General features: G+C 44.1%; 1 protein-coding gene across 1 annotated transcript; it reads right to left on the bottom strand.

Moving 5' to 3' along the window:
- Positions 1–2305: 2305 nt before the first annotated feature.
- Positions 2306–18627, bottom strand: gpt2 (glutamic pyruvate transaminase (alanine aminotransferase) 2). The gene is given in 12 exon segments (XM_076090868.1): positions 2306–2863; positions 2865–2960; positions 3697–3809; positions 4257–4412; positions 5053–5227; positions 5888–6024; positions 9047–9126; positions 14722–14965; positions 15272–15405; positions 15759–15867; positions 16344–16433; positions 18229–18627. Coding segments are annotated over 12 exon segments (1698 nt in total). The 5' UTR covers positions 18523–18627; the 3' UTR covers positions 2306–2793.
- Positions 18628–18783: the final 156 nt, after the last annotated feature.

Here is an 18783-nt window from a genome sequence, read left to right as displayed (position 1 = left end):
GACCGGGGTGTGTGGTGTCTGTGCAGATGTTTCTGGCCTTCTTCTGGAGGCGGCCAGCATACACAGTGTCCAGGTCAGGCAGGGTAACTCCCACAATCCTCTGTGCTGTTCTAACCACACGGGCCAGGTCCCTCTTTGTGTACCACACAGTAAAGCACTGACACAGGATGCTTTCAATCACGCTTCTGTAGAAGTTAACCAGAAGTGCAGGGGGCAGGCCAGCTTGTTTGAGCTTCCTCAGAAAGAAGAGCCTCTGCTGGGCTTTCTTCACCAGGTGGGATGTGTTCAGGGACCAAGTGAGGTCTTTAGTGATGTGGAGCCCCAGGAATTTGATGCTGTCCACCCTCTCCACCTCCTCCCCACTTATGTAGAGTGGAGAGGGTGTGGTCTTCCTGGATCTCCTGAAGTCCACTATGACTTCTTTGGTCTTGGTGGTGTTCAGGACCAGGTTGTTGTCCGAGCACCACTCAGCCAGATGTTGGACCTCCTGTCTGTAGTGTGTCTCGTTGTTGTTGGAGATGAGTCCCACCACAGTGGTGTCGTCAGCAAACTTCACTATTGTGTTGAAGGAATATGTGGCGGAGCAGTCCTGGGTGAAGAGGGCCGGGCTGAGCACACAGCCCTGCGGTGCACCAGTGTTCAGGATGGTGGTTGTTGATGTCAGGTTCCCTATCCTGACATTCTGTGGTCTGTTTGAGAGAAAGTCCAGAATCCATGAACAGAGTGATGTAGAAAGTCCAAGGTTTTTGAGTTTATGCACCAGTTTATGGGGGATGTGTTGAAGGCAGAGCTGAAGTCAATGAAGAGCATCCTGGCGTATGTGCTAGGGTGCTCCAGGTGAGACAGGGCCATATGAAGAGTGATGGAGACCGCGTCCTCCGTAGACCTGTTTGCTCGGTACGCAAACTGGTGGCTGTCCAGGTCTGCTGGGAGGACGTCCTTGAAGTGTGATAGTATCATCCTCTCGAAGCACTTCGTGATGACTGGGGTCAGGGCAACTGGGCGGTAGTCGTTGAGGCAGGTGACTGCGGTCTTTTTTGGGACAGGGACAATGGTGGTGGCTTTGAGGCAGGTGGGGACTGCAGCTTGTTGCAGGGAGAGGTTGAAGATGTTAGTGAAAACCTCTGCTAGCTGGTCGGCACAGGTCTTCAGTGTGTGGCCCGACACTTTGTCCGGTCCCGCTGCCTTGGTGATGTCGATCCTCCTCTACTATGACAGACTATGACAATCAACAATATCGTCCCCATTCACTTAATACTGCACTGGATGCACATGTGAGTCTGCAGGCCTCGGGCCTCTCTCCTTACCTAGAGACACAGAGGTGAGATCTGATTGGATAAAAGCTCTACTTAAAACAAGCTGCACTGGAAGCAGAGCAACTGAGGAAGACAGTAGCTGTGCAATGACAACATAAGATAATGGGGAAAATATTTTTATAAATTATAATACATGTAGTGTATTTAAGAACAATTATTAAATTATAAAATAGCTATAACTTTGTGATTCTGTTTAGGCCAGCAGAGAAGGCCTTGCAGGCCCTGACGGCCCACCACTGATATATATATCTATAGATATATATCAAAGTTGAGTCCTGCAAGCTGACTCCCAGATTTGTGGACCCCCCCCCCCCCCCCCCCCGTTCATCAATGGGGGTCCAGTGTATTTGGTCAAGCGCCTCCTGGCGGTTCGACGCAGTGGCCGTGGACAGCAGCACCTGGTTAACTGGGAGGGTTACGGTCCTGAAGAGAGGTCTTGGGTGTCGTCCAGGAACACCGTGGACCCCAACCTCATCCGTGACTTCCACAGACGTCATCCTGCCCGCCTGGGGTACTGTCACATCCCGGTCCCCTGTATAAGTTATGTTTCCTTATTTTTTTTTCAGTATTTGTCTCATGTCCAGTTCCATTCTGGCACGTACCTGTTGTCTCTCTTTACCTGCTCCTTTGTCTTTACTCCTCCTGGTTAGCATTCCAGTATTTATGTTCTCTGTCCCAGTGTTAATCTGTAGTGTTTGACCTGTTTTCGGAGTATTCCTCAGCCTCGTGATTTTGTACTTTTGCCTATCCAGACTGATCACATGTACAGAACCTTGTTTGAGTGAAGTGTATTTTACTAACCACTGACCTGCCTCCTCAGTCTGCTTTTGAGTCCTTTGCCTGTTGGTTCAGCACTGATAGGTTGGAGGACTTGTTTTGCTGTTGAGTCATTTATGTAATCACCATAAACTAAATTCCATTCAGATTCATTGTATAGGGGAGACAGATAGCTGAAAAGCAGTTAGAACAAAACTATCTACATGGGTAGATACCAGCGACACACTATATAATATATATAGTGACCATTTAATGTTATATAAGGCAATATCAAATCAAAGAAAACATTTGAAAACCATTGTAGCTGCACTTCTACAGAGGCATTTACAGAGGCATACAACTCCTCATACACCGAATAGGTGTGGAGCAACCTGATGTTTGAAGTCTTCAGCAGCCATCAAATGGATATGTGTTGATGGACAGGAGCAGATGTTTGAATGTGGAAGTTCACTGTATGCCACAGAGCACAGATCGATGAGAGCACGACGGACGGACACTTAGAGGAGAATAAGGTCATAAGTGTGCTTCCTAAGTCACTATACTGTGTCTTCCTTTCGTCGGGGCTTTGAGGAGAGGGCCACTTTCCTAGACGGGTTCAAAACAATCTGAGCAGAAGGCACAATATTTCTGTAACACAAGTTCTAAAAAACAAGTAAACTCAATTTTAACAATAACAATTTTAGCAATATGAAACAAGCTATCAATAGAAGCGTCTGTCTGGTTGGTCTGATGGTTCCCTGTGGTGGTCTTGGGTGGTTCTGGGGATCTGATTCCTGTTGTGAATACTCTTCAAGGAATCTGAGGTGGAATTCCTTCAGCTGCCCTAAGAGGAGTTCTAGCTTTTCTGGGCTCGGCAGGATGGTCATTCTAAGAAACAGAAACACATACACACTGTAAGAACAAATACACAGTGTGTCTAAATCTGCCATGGTTTGATTTAAGACTTTGCTCTCCTAACTAATGCCTAGTGGACACTACACTATTTCAGCCCTGCTTTTCTGCTCGTTGACAGTTTTTGGAGCCCTGACCAGTCAAATCCGCGTTGGCGCGGTGCTAGCAACAGTGAAAACCAAATACCTACCTAAAGAACAAAAAGCCCAACTACCAAAGCATTCATTATTCAGAAGGGGAAATGGTTGTAACCCTGCTAGCTTAGCAGACCAGACACCGTTCAATGTAACCTAACCTTGCAAGTACTCATTACATCACCAGGCTTATGGCACCACCCAATTAAAATGCTGAGTCATTGTATCCCCAGGGTAGCGCGAGAGTAAAGGCCATTCAAATTAAATGGGTTTATTCCTCTGGTAGCCTGATAGTGCTAAAAACAATTCATGACAACCTGCATATTGAATGTGGGACTGAGCATCACACTTCACATCCAGCTAAGCAGAAGGTACCTGAAGCAGAATAAAAAAGAAACCCACTGATAGAAAAGTCTAATGAATGAAAGAAATGATAACTCATTTATCAGATCACAGCCAGGTTTCAAGACAAATTGGTTGTTTGACTCTAAATATTATCATCTCAAATCTCAATATTTTTAAAAATATCAAGTTAACATTATGTTGATGAATAAAATTCAAAAGTGTTCACGTCTAACCTGAAGTGAAAGGTTCCCTCCCTCTGGCCAAATCCACTTCCTGGAACCACACAGATGCCAGTTTCCTCCAGCAGTTTGAGACAGTACAGCATGTCAGGAGCCACAGACAGGGACTGCAAAGAAAAGAAACAGAAAGCCATCCACCGTCACTTCCCTCCCTGAATGTTGCCTTGGTTCTATTCAGCTGCTTTCCATCTGTCCACAGACTGGAGACGTATTCAGGGACATTCAGTGCATGCTGGGATAGACTCTCAGCATTTAATAAGTGTTTGTATGACATAAAGAGATTGGATTTTTGACACAAGCTGGCAAAGACATGGACAACATGTCATCTCTCACCTGTGTAAACAGGCCACACAGGGTCTTTTCAACACATACCTGAAGTAATAAAACTGAATATTCTATTCTATCCAGCTGACATACAGTGGTGTGGATAGTTTTCTATTTTTCTGGCACATTCTTACATTTCTGGTACATTGTATTTCTGCTCATAAGCGTGTGACCTGACCACCTGTCTGTACAGGACAATCCCTCATTAGAGAATGCATGAAGCAACAGACCTGGGCTTCCTGAATTGCTCGTGGTGGGATGAAGATCTGAGGGAAGGCATACATGGCTCCTTGGACTGGGTTGCATTTGATCCCAGGCACTGAGTTTAGGATTCGCTCCGTAAGCATGGCCTTGTGAGCCAGGACATTGAGGACTGAGCTCTTCTCCTGGACACCAACAGAACACATAATACACAAGGTAAAGAAATGGAGTTAAGAGACCAAACTTATTTAGTCCCCGTCAGAGGGAGACCTGACCACATTTAAGGCAAAATGATTGGAAAGGATACGCCAATACCCACGTCTTGTTTTGTAGCAGTGTTTCTGTTCCCCAAACAGTTGCTAATGTCAGAGATAAGTAAATTGCATTTCCCATGGCTACGGTACTTGATGAAAAAACAAAGACCTGGTGTTTTGCCATTGGAATGGAATAACACAAGCCTCATTTATGATACTTGTACTGGTCTCAGCCTGGAACGAGTTCTTCATTTACGTACACAGAGAACTCAAAGTAGTCAGGGAGTAATGCACGGAGCAAAACATGCAATCCAATTTCAGTTGGACTCAAATCTTTTTAGGCCCGAGCAAGTAAAACTATACAGACTGAAAAATAAACTTAATCTTGAATAACAGAATTCTGTTCTTTACCATTTTAATATTATACTTTATATTTGATGCCAGCCGTGACATCCCTCATCTCTTCTACAATGGTGCAAAAGTGAGTCGCAGTGCTAGTTACTCAGAAATGGCAATGCTGTGAAGGCAACGTCACACTTAATGGATTTAGGAAAACCAAACACACACACACCTTAATAAACTGAGCATACGAGGGCTCGTGCACTTTGGGGGGATTAACAATGACGTCCATTGCTGCCTGTCCAGGGATGGGGGGGCACAGGCGAAGAGAAAGTAGTTTGACCAGCTGGGCCTCCACCTGTGGATCCATGTTCAACACCTCCATATAGCCCCCACGGAAACCACACCTGAGTGGGAGCGTGTGGAGAAAGAAAAAAGGTAGAGCGCAGATAGTATGAAAAGTCCAGAAAAAGGCACTCCACACCAGGGGGGTAAAGACACATGTATTAATTCAGAAGCAATTAGGTCCTTCAGTTTGGTACGCCCTATGAACCAAACCCTTCACCCTGAGGTACAGCTACCTGCTGGACTGGACTGTCCACTGATTGCCTGGCAACCTCATGGTAATGACAAGACTCATGGAAGTCATTGCGCACGACTCCGTGCTAAGCTAACTGGCTGCTGATTGTAACTTCATATCTCCATAGAGTGGTGTCAATCTGAGCATCTCACACAACAAGAAGGACAATGAAGATGTTTTTATTTAGTTACTCTGCATTTGAGAACATGGAGTCTTTTTGGATGATGATGGAGCTGCGTCGGCTATATTAGCACATCAGATCCCCTCTTGCTGCTCAGCATTACCAAGAAATATCTATAAACTGTTAATATATAATTCTCTGTTCAGTTGATATAAATGAAGACCTCATACAATATTTTAAGAACTTACTGTAAAGAAGCAAATAGTAAAAGCACATTTAACACATTTAAATGCTCATGCTCTTCCTGTGCAAGCACCCAGTAATGAGATAAGAGCTCAGTGTGTGTTCAGTGCAATGGACACTCACTCTCCAGTGTAGCCCTTGGAGGTGGAGTGGAAGGAGGCCAGTTCCACATTGTTAAAGTACTCAGGGCCCATCTCATAGAGGACCTTCTTAAAGGAGTGGAACTGACAGTCTGGCGAGTACACGTTGTCCTGGTAAACCTGTAAAAACACAGCCAGACTGACAACTATGGTGCCACAAGAAACAAACCTGTCACCGACACATTGGGAGTAGGCCCTTTCCATGGCAGCCATTCTGACATGTCATAGTACGGTAAACACAGATGTAATCGATCAAATTACTTTAGTGAGTCACAGTCATTCCAGTGAGCCAGCCGGCACAATACCTGGGCCCTGGTGCACCTAAATGGAACAGGGCCGTAATTAACGTCTTTAATTACACCGGTGTTCACCTGTAATGACATGTGATAGACAGAATATGCTAATGAGAATACAATTAACTACATCTCTGCTTCCAATCTGGATATATAACGTTTTTCTCAATATTAACTGTACTCTCAACATTATCAGGTTTTCTCTTAAAGTATTTAATTTATTCCCAACACCTCAGAATTTGATATGTTGCGATGACCACACTACAGTCTACATAGTGCATGAGGGTGGAATGTAAACAGGCACGAGAGCAGGTTGAACGCACTCTGGGGGAGATGCTTCTATTCTGATCTAGTGCCCCTCTAAACAAGAAGATAATAAAACAAAGGAGGTTAGCTTCATGGTATAACCCACAAACCCGAGTCTTAGAACTTATAGGAAGGCCCTCCGTAACGCCAGAGCTGCCTATTACTCATCATTAATAGGGGGAATTAAAAACAACCCCAGGTTGTAGCCAGGCTGACAGAGAGTCACAGCTCTGTGAGCCGTGTGTTCCATAGACCTCAGTAGTAGTGACTTTATGAGCTTCTTCAATGATAAAAATCCTAATTATTAGAGACCAAACTAGCCACCTTCTGCCCTCAACCAGCACCCATTTATCTTCAAACACAGGAACCTTAGAAACAGCTGTGAACCGGATTTATATTTACACTACTGACCTTCACCAACCATCTTCAAGGACTTTCATAATGCAGTAGGTCAGGTGTAAGAAGTAAGAAGTCATCATCATTTCCCTTTATGCCTCTTGGCATGTAGGGCAGCAACAAATGTCTTCCACTCCTGTCTGTCCTGGGCGAGTCGCTGGATAGTGGCCCATGAGTGGTTTAGGCTCTGCATCTCCTTCTCCACAGTTCTTCTCCATGTGTTTCTTGGTCGGCCTCTTTTTCTTTTCCCTTCTGGTGTCCAATGTAAGGCTGTTCTTGTAATATCAGCAAGATCTTTTCTCAACACATGTCCTATCCATCCCCATCTTCTTCTCATTAGGATGGTCTCCATGCATTTTTGTTGGCATTTGTCATACAGTTCTTTATTTGAAATGGTGTTTGGCCAGAAAATGTGCAGTATTCGTCTTAAACTCTGGTGTGGAAGGTTGATAGTCTGTTGAGGTCTTCTTGTGTCATTCTCCAACATTCAGAACCGTACAATAGGGTATATAAAACACAGCTCTGATACATTTGAGTTTGGTCTTGATGGTGTACTGCTGTGACCTCCATGTTATTTAGTACTTTGAAAGCGTTCCTTGCCTTATTAAGACGATTCTTGATGTCTTTATCTGTGCCCCCATCGTGTCTGACAGTGCTACCCAAATATGTGAACTCGTCAGTTTTAGGGAGATCTTCTCCGTTAACCTGAATTCGTGAGGGATTGGGAATGTTCAGAGTCATCACTTCTGTTTTCTTTTTGCTGATCTTCAGGCCAATCTTCTGACCAAAATCACTGAGGCGGGATGTTTCCTCCTGCATGTGTTGATGAGTATGTGAAAGAAGAGAGAGATCATCTGCATAGTCTAGATCTTCAAGTGATGAAGAGTGTCCATCGAATGCCTCTATTTTGGTCTTCAGTTGTTTGTCTCATTACCCAGTCAATAGTAATATTGAAGAGCAAAGCTGACATCACACATCCTTGTCTCACACCTGTTTTTACTTGGAATGTTTGGAGACTGTTTCCAACCCTACATGTGAAGTTGGTATAAAAACTTTGGATCACATGAACCATATCTTCAGGGATCCCATAATGCCGCAATATACGCCAAAGGCTTTCACGATGAATGGAGTCAAATGCTTTTTCAAAGTCAACAAAGTATATACAGTTCCCTCTGCCACTCTGTGCACTGCTCTATGATGTTACACAACGTGAATATGTGATCGTTGCAACTTCTACCCTTTCTGAAACCTGCCTGTTCTTTTCGGAGATGTTGGTCTACAGCATCTGTTATTCGATTAATAATAATAAAGAAGTAAGAAGTAACATCCATCAAATACGCCGTTGACACAGACATCATGGACAACACCAACTCTGAGGAGCTGCTCCAAGCTGGATGGACCCATTCTCAGAGTGGTGTAGGAGGAACTGCTTTCAGCTCAACGCCTCCAAGACCAGGGAGCTGGTCACTGCTATCCGCCATGGCCGGTTCACCATCCCGTGAATGTGCTAGCTCCCTGCAGGCGCTTCATTGAATCCTCTATCACTATGAAGGCAAATCCCTGTCAAAACCCTAGAGCGCAAATGAGATGCGTGCGTGCGTGCGTGTGCCTGCGTGCAGAGCCCATGCAAATTAAACAGCTGCACGCATATTTTACTTTGGTGAGCACCTCTACACACACGCGCGGCTCTCATTTGCGCTCTCGGATTTTGACAGTGATTTGCCTTCATATATCACCTTCAACACAACAGATCAGGCCACAGATGCAGGTCCCTCCTCCTCCAGCTCTACGCCTGCTTCCATCAGACTCATTGCTGCCCGAGAGACCTTGGTGCTTGATCCTATTTATCATTTAATTATGGACATTTTTAAGCACACTTAATCCCACTGGTGGACATCTTAAACTAATTCAAGCTGCACGTCGTCTACTCTGTTTTCATTTTGATGATGAAGTTACTAATGAATAAATAAAAGTTCTTTTGATTTGATTGACGACATCTCTCTTTCTCTGCTGATTTGACTTTGAGAAGAAAAAAGAAAGAAAACAGAAATCTGCCCCTGAAAGTGCAAAGTCTGAATGGTTTAACGTGAAAATGAAGGAAAAATAACTCTGGATGTAAAACGGTATTTGCAGGCATTGGAAGTTACCTCATCAGCCATGACTAACAGATTCTCCACATAGGCGAAGTGGAGCACCTCCTCTATACACTTCTTACTCTGCACTTGACCTGGAGAACAGAGGTTGGGAGACAAAGAACTATTAACACTGGAAGTAAATACCAATCTGGTGTCAGGGCTAAAGCAGCACATATGGGTCCATATGCAAGGTAGTCAAAAATATCTAAACAGACAATGTAAATGTCTTCCCTGTAAATAGACACAAAAATAAATGCATATACATTCCAGCCCTCAACATAGTCTGAAAGAGAACCTAATGCAGTGAAATAAGAAACCACTGGTAGTGGGACAGCTAGCTGCTAGCTGTCCCACTACCAGCTGCAGGGAAAGTGATGCGTGTGCATGTGTGGAAGTGCCGGTGAGTACTGTGAAAGAAATGAGTAGAGATTGAAAAAAAGGTTTGCAAACTCCTGTCATGCCTTAAATATGTATACATTCAGAAACATCACAAAAACTTTAAATATTCTATAATGAGCAGGGAAATTAAAAATAAGCCAGAAGAAGTTACAGTGGTGAAGTAGCAACTGGAATCTTGTCAAAAACTGTCAGCAGGTCAGCAGGTCCAGTCAGGGACGGCCTGGGACTGAAATGCAGCCTGGGACTTTGAGATGGAGAGGCCTGTTATGCAGCAGATGAAATGTTGTCATTTTAACACTAATACAGCTTTTGTGGTATAAAGAGAATCTGATGAAGACCTTCAAGACACTTGAAGATGTCTTGCTGACACCTGCCTCAAACCTCAGTGTGTATAAGCACATCACCACTGAGTCAGAAACAAGGGTTGCTTCGTCTCCAGCGGTGGACGGTCAGACAGTCAACACTTTGGGTTGAAAAAGTCTGATTTGTTTTTTAAAGTAAATTATTTTGGCTTACGATGGTTCCAGTAGTTTTTATTTCGCCACTAGAGATGTGTGACGCCTTTTGATACGGTAAAAAAACATTGCAGCGACAGGACACATTGTTAATCCCACCCTTAAAAGAACATGATACAAGGCACAACGAGAGAAATGTTCAAAAGAAGAAATCCTACAACATGGAGCACGACAAGAAAAGCTTAAAGACACTACAGAAATGTTGCTCAGGATGTACAGTGGGCAGCCGCCTCTGTTTTGGGGGATAAACGGCGGATGGAAAAGCGGAGTACATGGGTCAACAGCAGAGCAACTACTGAGGCTCCCCGTCCACACCGCCCGCTGCTGCCGCTGACAGGTGCCCACTGAGTCCATGATGTCTGCTGCTGTCATGTACACGTGAACAGAGGCTTCAAGAGGGACAGACAGAGGAGAACACAGCTAACATTGGTTTACTTTGCGGCGGTGGTTTTGGTATGCTAATGTTGAGCCGGCAGCTAGCTATGTTTAGAAGCTCTGGCTCTTAGTACTTTGATACGACCACCAGATGGCGACACAGCAATGAGCCTGATACCATTCTATTCCCCTATTCAGATGGATCTAATGATACTGTTCCAGCCCTCTGAGCCTCTACAACCTCCATTTATTATATGGGAATATTTATCAATATTATATGGAAATAAATCGTGGTTTGACATAAAACTCCAAGTAAACAGACAACATGGAAACAGTAAACATGGCCAAAACACAGACCACCAGAGTATGTCTTTAGGAAATGCCAATGTTGTGGCTAAAGAGTAGGAGAAAACATTCAGTTGCATCATTACCCATCCACCTGTCTAGTCTTCTGACCACTCAAAGAGCTTCAACACTACATGTCATCATTCACCCATTCATACACTGATGACAGGGGTTACATGCATTCATACACTGATGACAGGGGTTACATGCATTCATACACTGATGACAGGGGTTACCATGCATTCATACACTGATGACAGGGGTTACATGCATTCATACACTGATGACAGGGGTTACACCCATTCATACACTGATGACAGGGGTTACACGCATTCATACACTGATGACAGGGGTTACCATGCATTCATACACTGATGACAGGGGTTACCATGCATTCATACACTGATGACAGGGGTTACCATGCATTCATACACTGATGACAGGGGTTACCATTCATTCATACACTGATGACAGGGGTTACCATTCATTCATACACTGATGACAGGGGTTACCATGCATTCATACACTGATGACAGGGGTTACCATGCATTCATACACATTCACGCACCGCAGGCACAGCCTACGGGAGCAATTTGGGGTTAAGTGTCTTGCTCAAGGACACATTGGACTAGAGGAGCCGGGGATCAAATCGCCGATCTGATTGAGGGCCGACCCGCTCTACCTTCTGAGCCACAGTCGCCCCTCTCACACACACCCTAACCACGCCCCTAGCAGCCAGTAGCTCCTTACAGGACCCTGATTGGTCCGTGCCCCGGGTTACCGGACACAAATGCATTAACTGAAGCCTGAGAAGATGAATTTTGGTGTGATATGTGATCCCGCTTTTTTCTTGTGATCTTGTGACATCACAAGTGTCCAGCTGCTGTGCAAAGTAAAAGGCTCCTCCTCGGACACATAATGGACCAGTAGAAAAGAAGCAGTTAGTACCTGTTGAAGATGGAGGTACGATACCAAATACTTTATTATACCCAGGGGGTCATTTGTCTTGGACTCAAATGCTGCACACGTGATATGACACATGGCATTGTCTTATCATTATAGCTGCCTCTATAGTAGTAATAAAACAAGAAACAGACAAACAAAGCATCATGTACTAAAGCAACCACAACTTCTACATATTGTACACATTACACAGCCGGTGATAAGAACAAGCAACATATTGCACAACCATCTGAGTCTCAGATGGGATGGATCTGAGCTTGCCGAGGACAGACAGCTCATATAAGGACTGGAGAGACTGCCGTTCTTCCCTCATGGCAGTCAGTACCAGAAGAGCAGGCTTTCTTATTTAACTGTACAGAGAGAGGCCCTTGCCATGCTGACATCCCACTCCTCACTATGCTCTCTAATACAGCCTGGTAGAATAAGAACATAATCCTCTGATCCACCCTATACACCGTGAGATTTAAACATGGACCTTTTGGCTATTGGTGTTGTCCAAGTGTACGCCTAGTTACATAAAGGAGCAGACCTGACTGTTGGTTCATCATTTATGACCACTGGACTATGATCCCCACACTGACCAAGGATCCAGTACCATTTGTTGTGTCGTCATCACACCACTGCACTGTACCTCAGTGAAATGGGCTGAAGGACGAGCAGATGATAGCAGCGTCGTCTCATAAAACAACATCTCTTTTTAGAAACACACTCATCTCTCCTGTCTTATCCTTCATAAAAAGTTGAAATAGATAAAGTGGGGCTAAGGCTACATCCATACTACTCCGTTTTTAAACAAAAACAATTTCCGTCCACACGGCGTTTCAGCATCGTTTTCGAATCTCCGTCCAGACTAACACGCCTGAAAACGAATATCACGTGACTCTTTACGTACACTGGGCATGCGGGTGGGTGCCGGTGTAAACAGGAAGTAGATTGGTTGCTTAGTTAAAAAATATACGACAGAGTAATAAAGTAGTCTTTAATAATGAAAGGTCGTGTTTGATACTTAAGATCTTCTCTAAAATATTCCTCTATGAACTCAAACACAGTTCGTGGAAAGTTTTAGAAGTTTTATTTTTCAGACTCAACGTTAGTTACAACGCTGCAGGTCTTGCTCTATATCTCTCTCACATATCACATTTACTTTAAAATCAACACTTACACATAAAGGTTTACTAGATTATGGGTCCATAAATGTGGTCTCACTCGTTCCCTCTCGGTTTCGTTGTTGTCCGTTCTCACTCGTAGCTCTGCTGGTGGCTGAACTATCTGTCCTACTGGAGAGCAATAACTGTTTTGTTCCTTTACATTTTATCTGCGGACTTCACAATAGATGTGGAGAACAAGATAAGCATTAATAAGGAAGGAAAGTCCTCCGTTTAGTGTCTATCAGTGGTGGGCCGTCAGGGCCTGCAAGGCCTTCTCTGCTGGCCTAAACAGAATCACAAAGTTATATCTATTTTATAATTTAATCATTTTTCATAAATACACTACATGTATTATAATTTATAAAAATATTTTCCCCATTATCTTATGTTCTCATTGCACAGCTACTGTCTTCCTCAGTTGCTCTGCTTCCAGTGCAGCTTGTTTTAAGTAGAGCTTTTATCCAATCAGATTTCACCTCTGTGTCTCTAGGTAAGAAGAGAGGCCCGAGGCCTGCAGACTCACAAGTGCATCCATGTGCAGTTTAAGTGAATGGGGACGATATTGTTGATTGTCATAGTGTTCAACCAATCAGATCTTTAGTTTGACATGTTGGGCGTATTCTTTGAAATGTCAGAGCCTGCTAGCTGGCCTACAAGAACGTCAGCATTAACGGGCAGCTCAGTTTTCAGGTGCAGCTCTGCAGTGAGGTGCAGCGTGCGCTGTGATTGGTCAGTGGGCGAGCCCGTGACTATCGTGAAACGAAACTTAACAGCAGAGCTTAGTTGGAGGAGTAAGAGTTCAAATTGAAAGATATGGAAGAAATTATAACATTTTTAGGGTTTTGCTTGGTGTAGATTATTTATTTTTTTACCTAGCTTTGTTTTTTTAACACTCAATGACTGAAGGAGGAGGAGAAACGGAGTTACTGACAACGCCTTTCTCAAGAAAGGAGGACATTTCAGGAAAAGCTGGACATCATAAGAAATGGTCAGTCAACCACAGCTGGCAGCCTGACTCAGCCAGGAAAAGGATTTGTATGAACGGTATTTCTTGCTGACAGCGTTGGAGAAGCGTTGCACATTTTATGGCTGGGAATGTGTTTCATTTTAACTGAGCTCTTGGTGTTTGGAGCTACGCTACGCTAACCTGAGGACACCATAGCATTTGAAAACTTTTGGAGAGACTCGAGTGGATCTACAACTCAACAAACACGTTCACAGGTAAACAGCTCGTGCTCTTGTGGGGTGGAATGGGTGGATCCGCTGCAGGTTTGCTGGATTGATGTTTCATAATGAGGTTATTAGGAGGTAATTCAACTGTAGTAGGACAGCACAGAAGGCCCAGGTATAAAATCCACGGCCCGCCACTGGTGTCCATCACCCTCCTCAAAGCCGCTAACCGTGACTTCAGACGTCCGCTCCGTAGGTCTGATAACCCCGCTGGTCACGCCGCTCGCTAATCGCTCCAATAACAGCTGCTTCCTCCGTAATAATGCAGACTGATCAACAGCTGCTAGTAAAGACAACAAGGTCATCAATGCCTGTAATCAGTTGTCCATGTTGAATTAACCTGGTAGTCGATCGGTAATCAATGTTGTTGTTTGTGAGCTTCCGGGAAAGGGTCACGTGATATGGGTGAGACGAATCAGGGAAGGACACGTCGTGACTGCTAAGAACCAATCAAGTAGCGAACGTGGGTGTGGGCGTCATCGTTTCTAAATGTATGCGTTTACGAGCGTCCACAAGAAAACAATCCGGAGTTTTCAAACTTATCCGACCTCGGGAGCGTTTTCAAACTCCTCCGTTTTCGGTGCTCGAAAATGCCGGCGTAGTGTGGACGCTCAGTGTAAACGTAGCAAAACATATGAGTTTTCAAATGGAAACGAAGTAGTGTGGACATGGCCTCAGTTGCTCACTGTCTGAACAAATCCTAATGTCCTACCAGTGGGGTTTCCAGGGTTGATGATACAGAGGACTCTGGGCTGGCACTGCTGTTTAGCCGTCAGGTAAGCTCGCTGCAGTTCCTCAATATTCAATGCCCAGCAATCGTCCTCATCCAGGTAGTAGTTGATGTGCACCGCCTCGAACTCCGATATGGCTGCAGAATACAGCGGGTACTGAGGGATGGGGATCATCACGCCCGTCCTGGAGGTGCCCCGACCCGATACTATCAACTTCAGGATGCTCTAGAGGAAACAGATTTATGTCATTCATTTGTTTGCAGAAGCTGCTCACCACTATCAGACTTACACACTGCTCAGAAGTACCCGTGTACACCCCATGCACACCTTGCCAGTAGCATTGATGTTTGATTTCGTAAAGTTACAAAATGTGAGAAATATCCGAGAAGACCTTTTCACGATTTCACTGTGTGTCACCGCCTTAAAGAAGCATGTAAGAGCTGAAAGTCTCCTGAAGGCAACAGGTCACTATGAAGTCAGAATGCTTTCCCTGCCTCCTCCCTCCCATCAACCCTAAAGTGATGTTCGTACCATGATGCCATCGCTGGCCCCTGTGGTAAGGTAGATGCTGTTCCAATCAGAAGGTACACCCTGGTCTCTATGTGTGATGTAGTCAGCAATATCTCGACGGATACACTCCACCCCCTGGCTGGCACTGTACGAGCCTGAATAGGAAATACACATCATACAGTGTACACCTAATGGTTTTAACATGCAATGATAGTACAAATATACATCTTTTTATACCAATCTAGATATAATAACACTGCAGTACTACAGTTCTGACTCTATATATATATAAAATACATAATACATATATGTAATACATGCATACATATATAATTTGTGAGGGAGGAAACTCTTCTGTGACGTCTACAATCCTGAGTGTTTTGCAGTCCAATTCCTCATATCTGTTTGAGTAGTAAAATAATCTATCTGATCACAGCATGTTGAATATGCCTGTGCCTCTTATTATTATGTCAACTGCCACTCCTCACACACACACACACACACACACCTAGGCTCTGTCCACCACAGTCCTGGAGAATGCGCTGGGCTCGTTGCTTGGCATCATCGGGGAAAGCCGGACTCTCCAGCAGTTCTGGGAAACAACACAGAGCCACCACCTGCAGAGGCACAATGAACACGATGACATTCAAACACACCAACGACCAGAAGAGACGAGAGAGGCAAATATCAAAATGTGTGCTTGTAGTGGACTCAATAAATTGGATCAACCAGTCAATATTTAAAGAAGAGTGCCACAACAATTCTCATAGAGAAAATTTAATATGAATTTGATTTGAATGCAGACAATGAGCTTCATCCCTTCCTTCTGAAGCGTATTATGTCTCTGTAGTAGGTGAACAGAGAAATGAGCTAAGCTTGAGGTGCAGCTTATATATATATATATATATATATATATATATATATATATATATATATATATATATACACACACACACACACACAGCCCACTTTATTAGGTACACTTTGCTGGTAGCGGTTGAACATAATGAGGTGCTGTAAACAGTCCTCACAGATTGTGCTCCATATTGACATAATAACATCAACAGCTGCTGCAGATTAGTTGGCTGCACACCTGACGGAGGAAGGTGATTGGCTGCTGGCCCATAGCATGGGCGTCACCAATGTTGGCTTTGATGACTTCAGTGAAAGACTGTTTCTCTCCCTGGAGAGAGAAGACAAAAAAGATCATCACAACACACCAACAGGCAATTTGAGGCTGAATACAAAAGTTAAAAAACACCACTGTCATCATGAATCATGGCCTGAGCTTTGTCCGGACAGTGCATCTTAAAATCGGATGGGTTTATTTCTGAACTTGGTGACCCGGTAACAGAAGTCGGTAGTCTGGTACCCAGCGAGCCATACCGTAAGAGGATAACGCAACCTCTCTCCTTTAGCTCCGCTGTCATTTAGAGAAGCTGCGTGATCGTACACATACACACAAGGGCGTAGGTTTGCATATGGTCCATAGGGACTAGTCACGACCAAAGTTTGGGAAAGACACAATTGTCCCCACCAATATTTTGTTCATTTTAATTGCCTGTTAGAAAAAATAACTTTGCACAATATATTTGCAAACTCATTCGTATTATTATCTATACTATGTTTGTCGCCCAGAAGAGTGAAAAATACATTTCCAAGTTTTCCAATGCGCCCTCGAGCCTGCGAGACAAGACGCTGTCATTTAATTGGCTGAAGTGGCAGAGTCAGAAACGCTCTGTGAATCGTGACTTGCAGAAAGAGAGCTGGCAGTAGTCTGACACGGTAAGCTACTAAATACGCCAGGAAATAATAAAGCCTCATATTAGTATTTCGTTTGGTCTCAGCATTGATATTGTTGACCCGTTTGTGCTTTGTAGATCGGAAAATGACACCAAAAAAGAAAAGAGATATAGCCGAAGTTTTTCCACTACCCAGAGGGTAAGTAGCTATCAAGAAGCCCAGGTCGTTGTTAGTTAGCTAGTAGTAGGCTAACTACCCACACAGTGCAAACCTGCTAGCCTTACATTGCCACCCATTCTACAATGGAAACATATTTTGAAAGTTGTTAGTGTAGAGTAGAGTATGGATCACGCCAAATGTTTCTGTCCGAGCCCGGCGCGCGTCCGACAGAGCCAATGTCTCAACTGTTCATACTAATGACACATTTATGTACGTTTTTTATGAATAGCCTGCCTTTATTAAACTTGGGCATCAACAGATAAATGCACTCTCTCATACAAAGAAGCGCTGTTAAACGCACATGCGCGCACAAGCTGCTCTGGACAAGATTGAGTTTAAAGATGTAGGCCAACAGTTCATCTCTGTGAATGATAGACGGAGGTATCTTTTTGGTGTATTTAAATAAGACATCAAAAGAAAAGAAAAGTAGCTAATAATTGCATAAAGGAGGAAAGCACTTTATTTATAGCCTATTAAGTTCTGCAGAATAGATTATTTAATTATTTTAAATGTTTTTGGCTGCACAACTGGGAAACGTTTTTTTATATATATTGCAGATATACTGTTACTGTATATTGGCATTTTAGAAGAACTTTTTTAATTAATTAATTTAATTATTTATTATTATTTATTTGGTGCAGAATACTGTTTTGTATTTAAACTAAGGTTTTATTACTGTTGTGTTTAAATCAGTTCCAAGTTACACAAATGTTAATATATTTTAATAAAGTTTGCCTGTTTAACATAATATCAACTACGTTTTTTTTTAATATGGCGGGGGGGGGGGGCAGTGTCCCTACCAATGCTGAGACCAAACCTACGCCCTTGCACACACACACACACACACACACACACACACGAAGTTTAAATATTTAAGCCTCTTCGTACTGTTCCCTTCATACGTTTAGTAAAGTAACTACTTTTAATAACGTACGCGTTATTCCCGTTCTCTCCCTCCATCATTGAACACACTGTCTCCCCGGTGCGGAAGCTGCACCGGTCGGTTAGCCGCTCACCTGCTGCAGCCCCCTCTCGATGTCTCCCGCCTTCGTAACGATGGGTCCTCTCACGGCGTACTCCACCGCTTTCACCTGCGGGTTTAAGGTCGCCATGGTCAGGGTTTTCTCTCTCGTCCTGACAGGATCGCCCGTCTTCACAGAAGCCTCCGCCGTGCCGAACCGCTTCGACCCGGACCGCACCGGGGGCCCTCGCGTTTTAAACCGAGCATGCTGCCATAAAGAGGAAGAAAGCGACGTGGTCTGATGGGGAACTGGCGGACACCGATGCACTAAGTGTTTAAGAAGATGCATGTTTCCTCTGGATCGGCTCGATGGTTCTTCAAGTCACCGGTTAATATTTACAGCCCACCGGTGGTGCAGACGTTACAGTGAGTGACGCGCAGACGCGTATGACGCGTTTTCCGCTGACTCACGCTCGCGCCTCTTGAGGCTGTCTCGGGTCAACACCCAACCTTCGCTCTTACTATTTCAACGTTCGACCATAGACTGTGTAGAATTCGACCTACATTTGTTTTTCTTCGATAAAGCTTTAGTGACCAAGACTCACCATAT

This window comes from Anarhichas minor, unplaced genomic scaffold (assembly GCF_050575085.1).
Source record: "Anarhichas minor isolate MPS153535 unplaced genomic scaffold, ASM5057508v1 ptg000013l, whole genome shotgun sequence".
NCBI lineage: Eukaryota > Metazoa > Chordata > Actinopteri > Perciformes > Anarhichadidae > Anarhichas > Anarhichas minor.
Note: the sequence above shows the minus strand (reverse complement) of the source record. Positions and strands in the feature narration are given on the sequence as shown.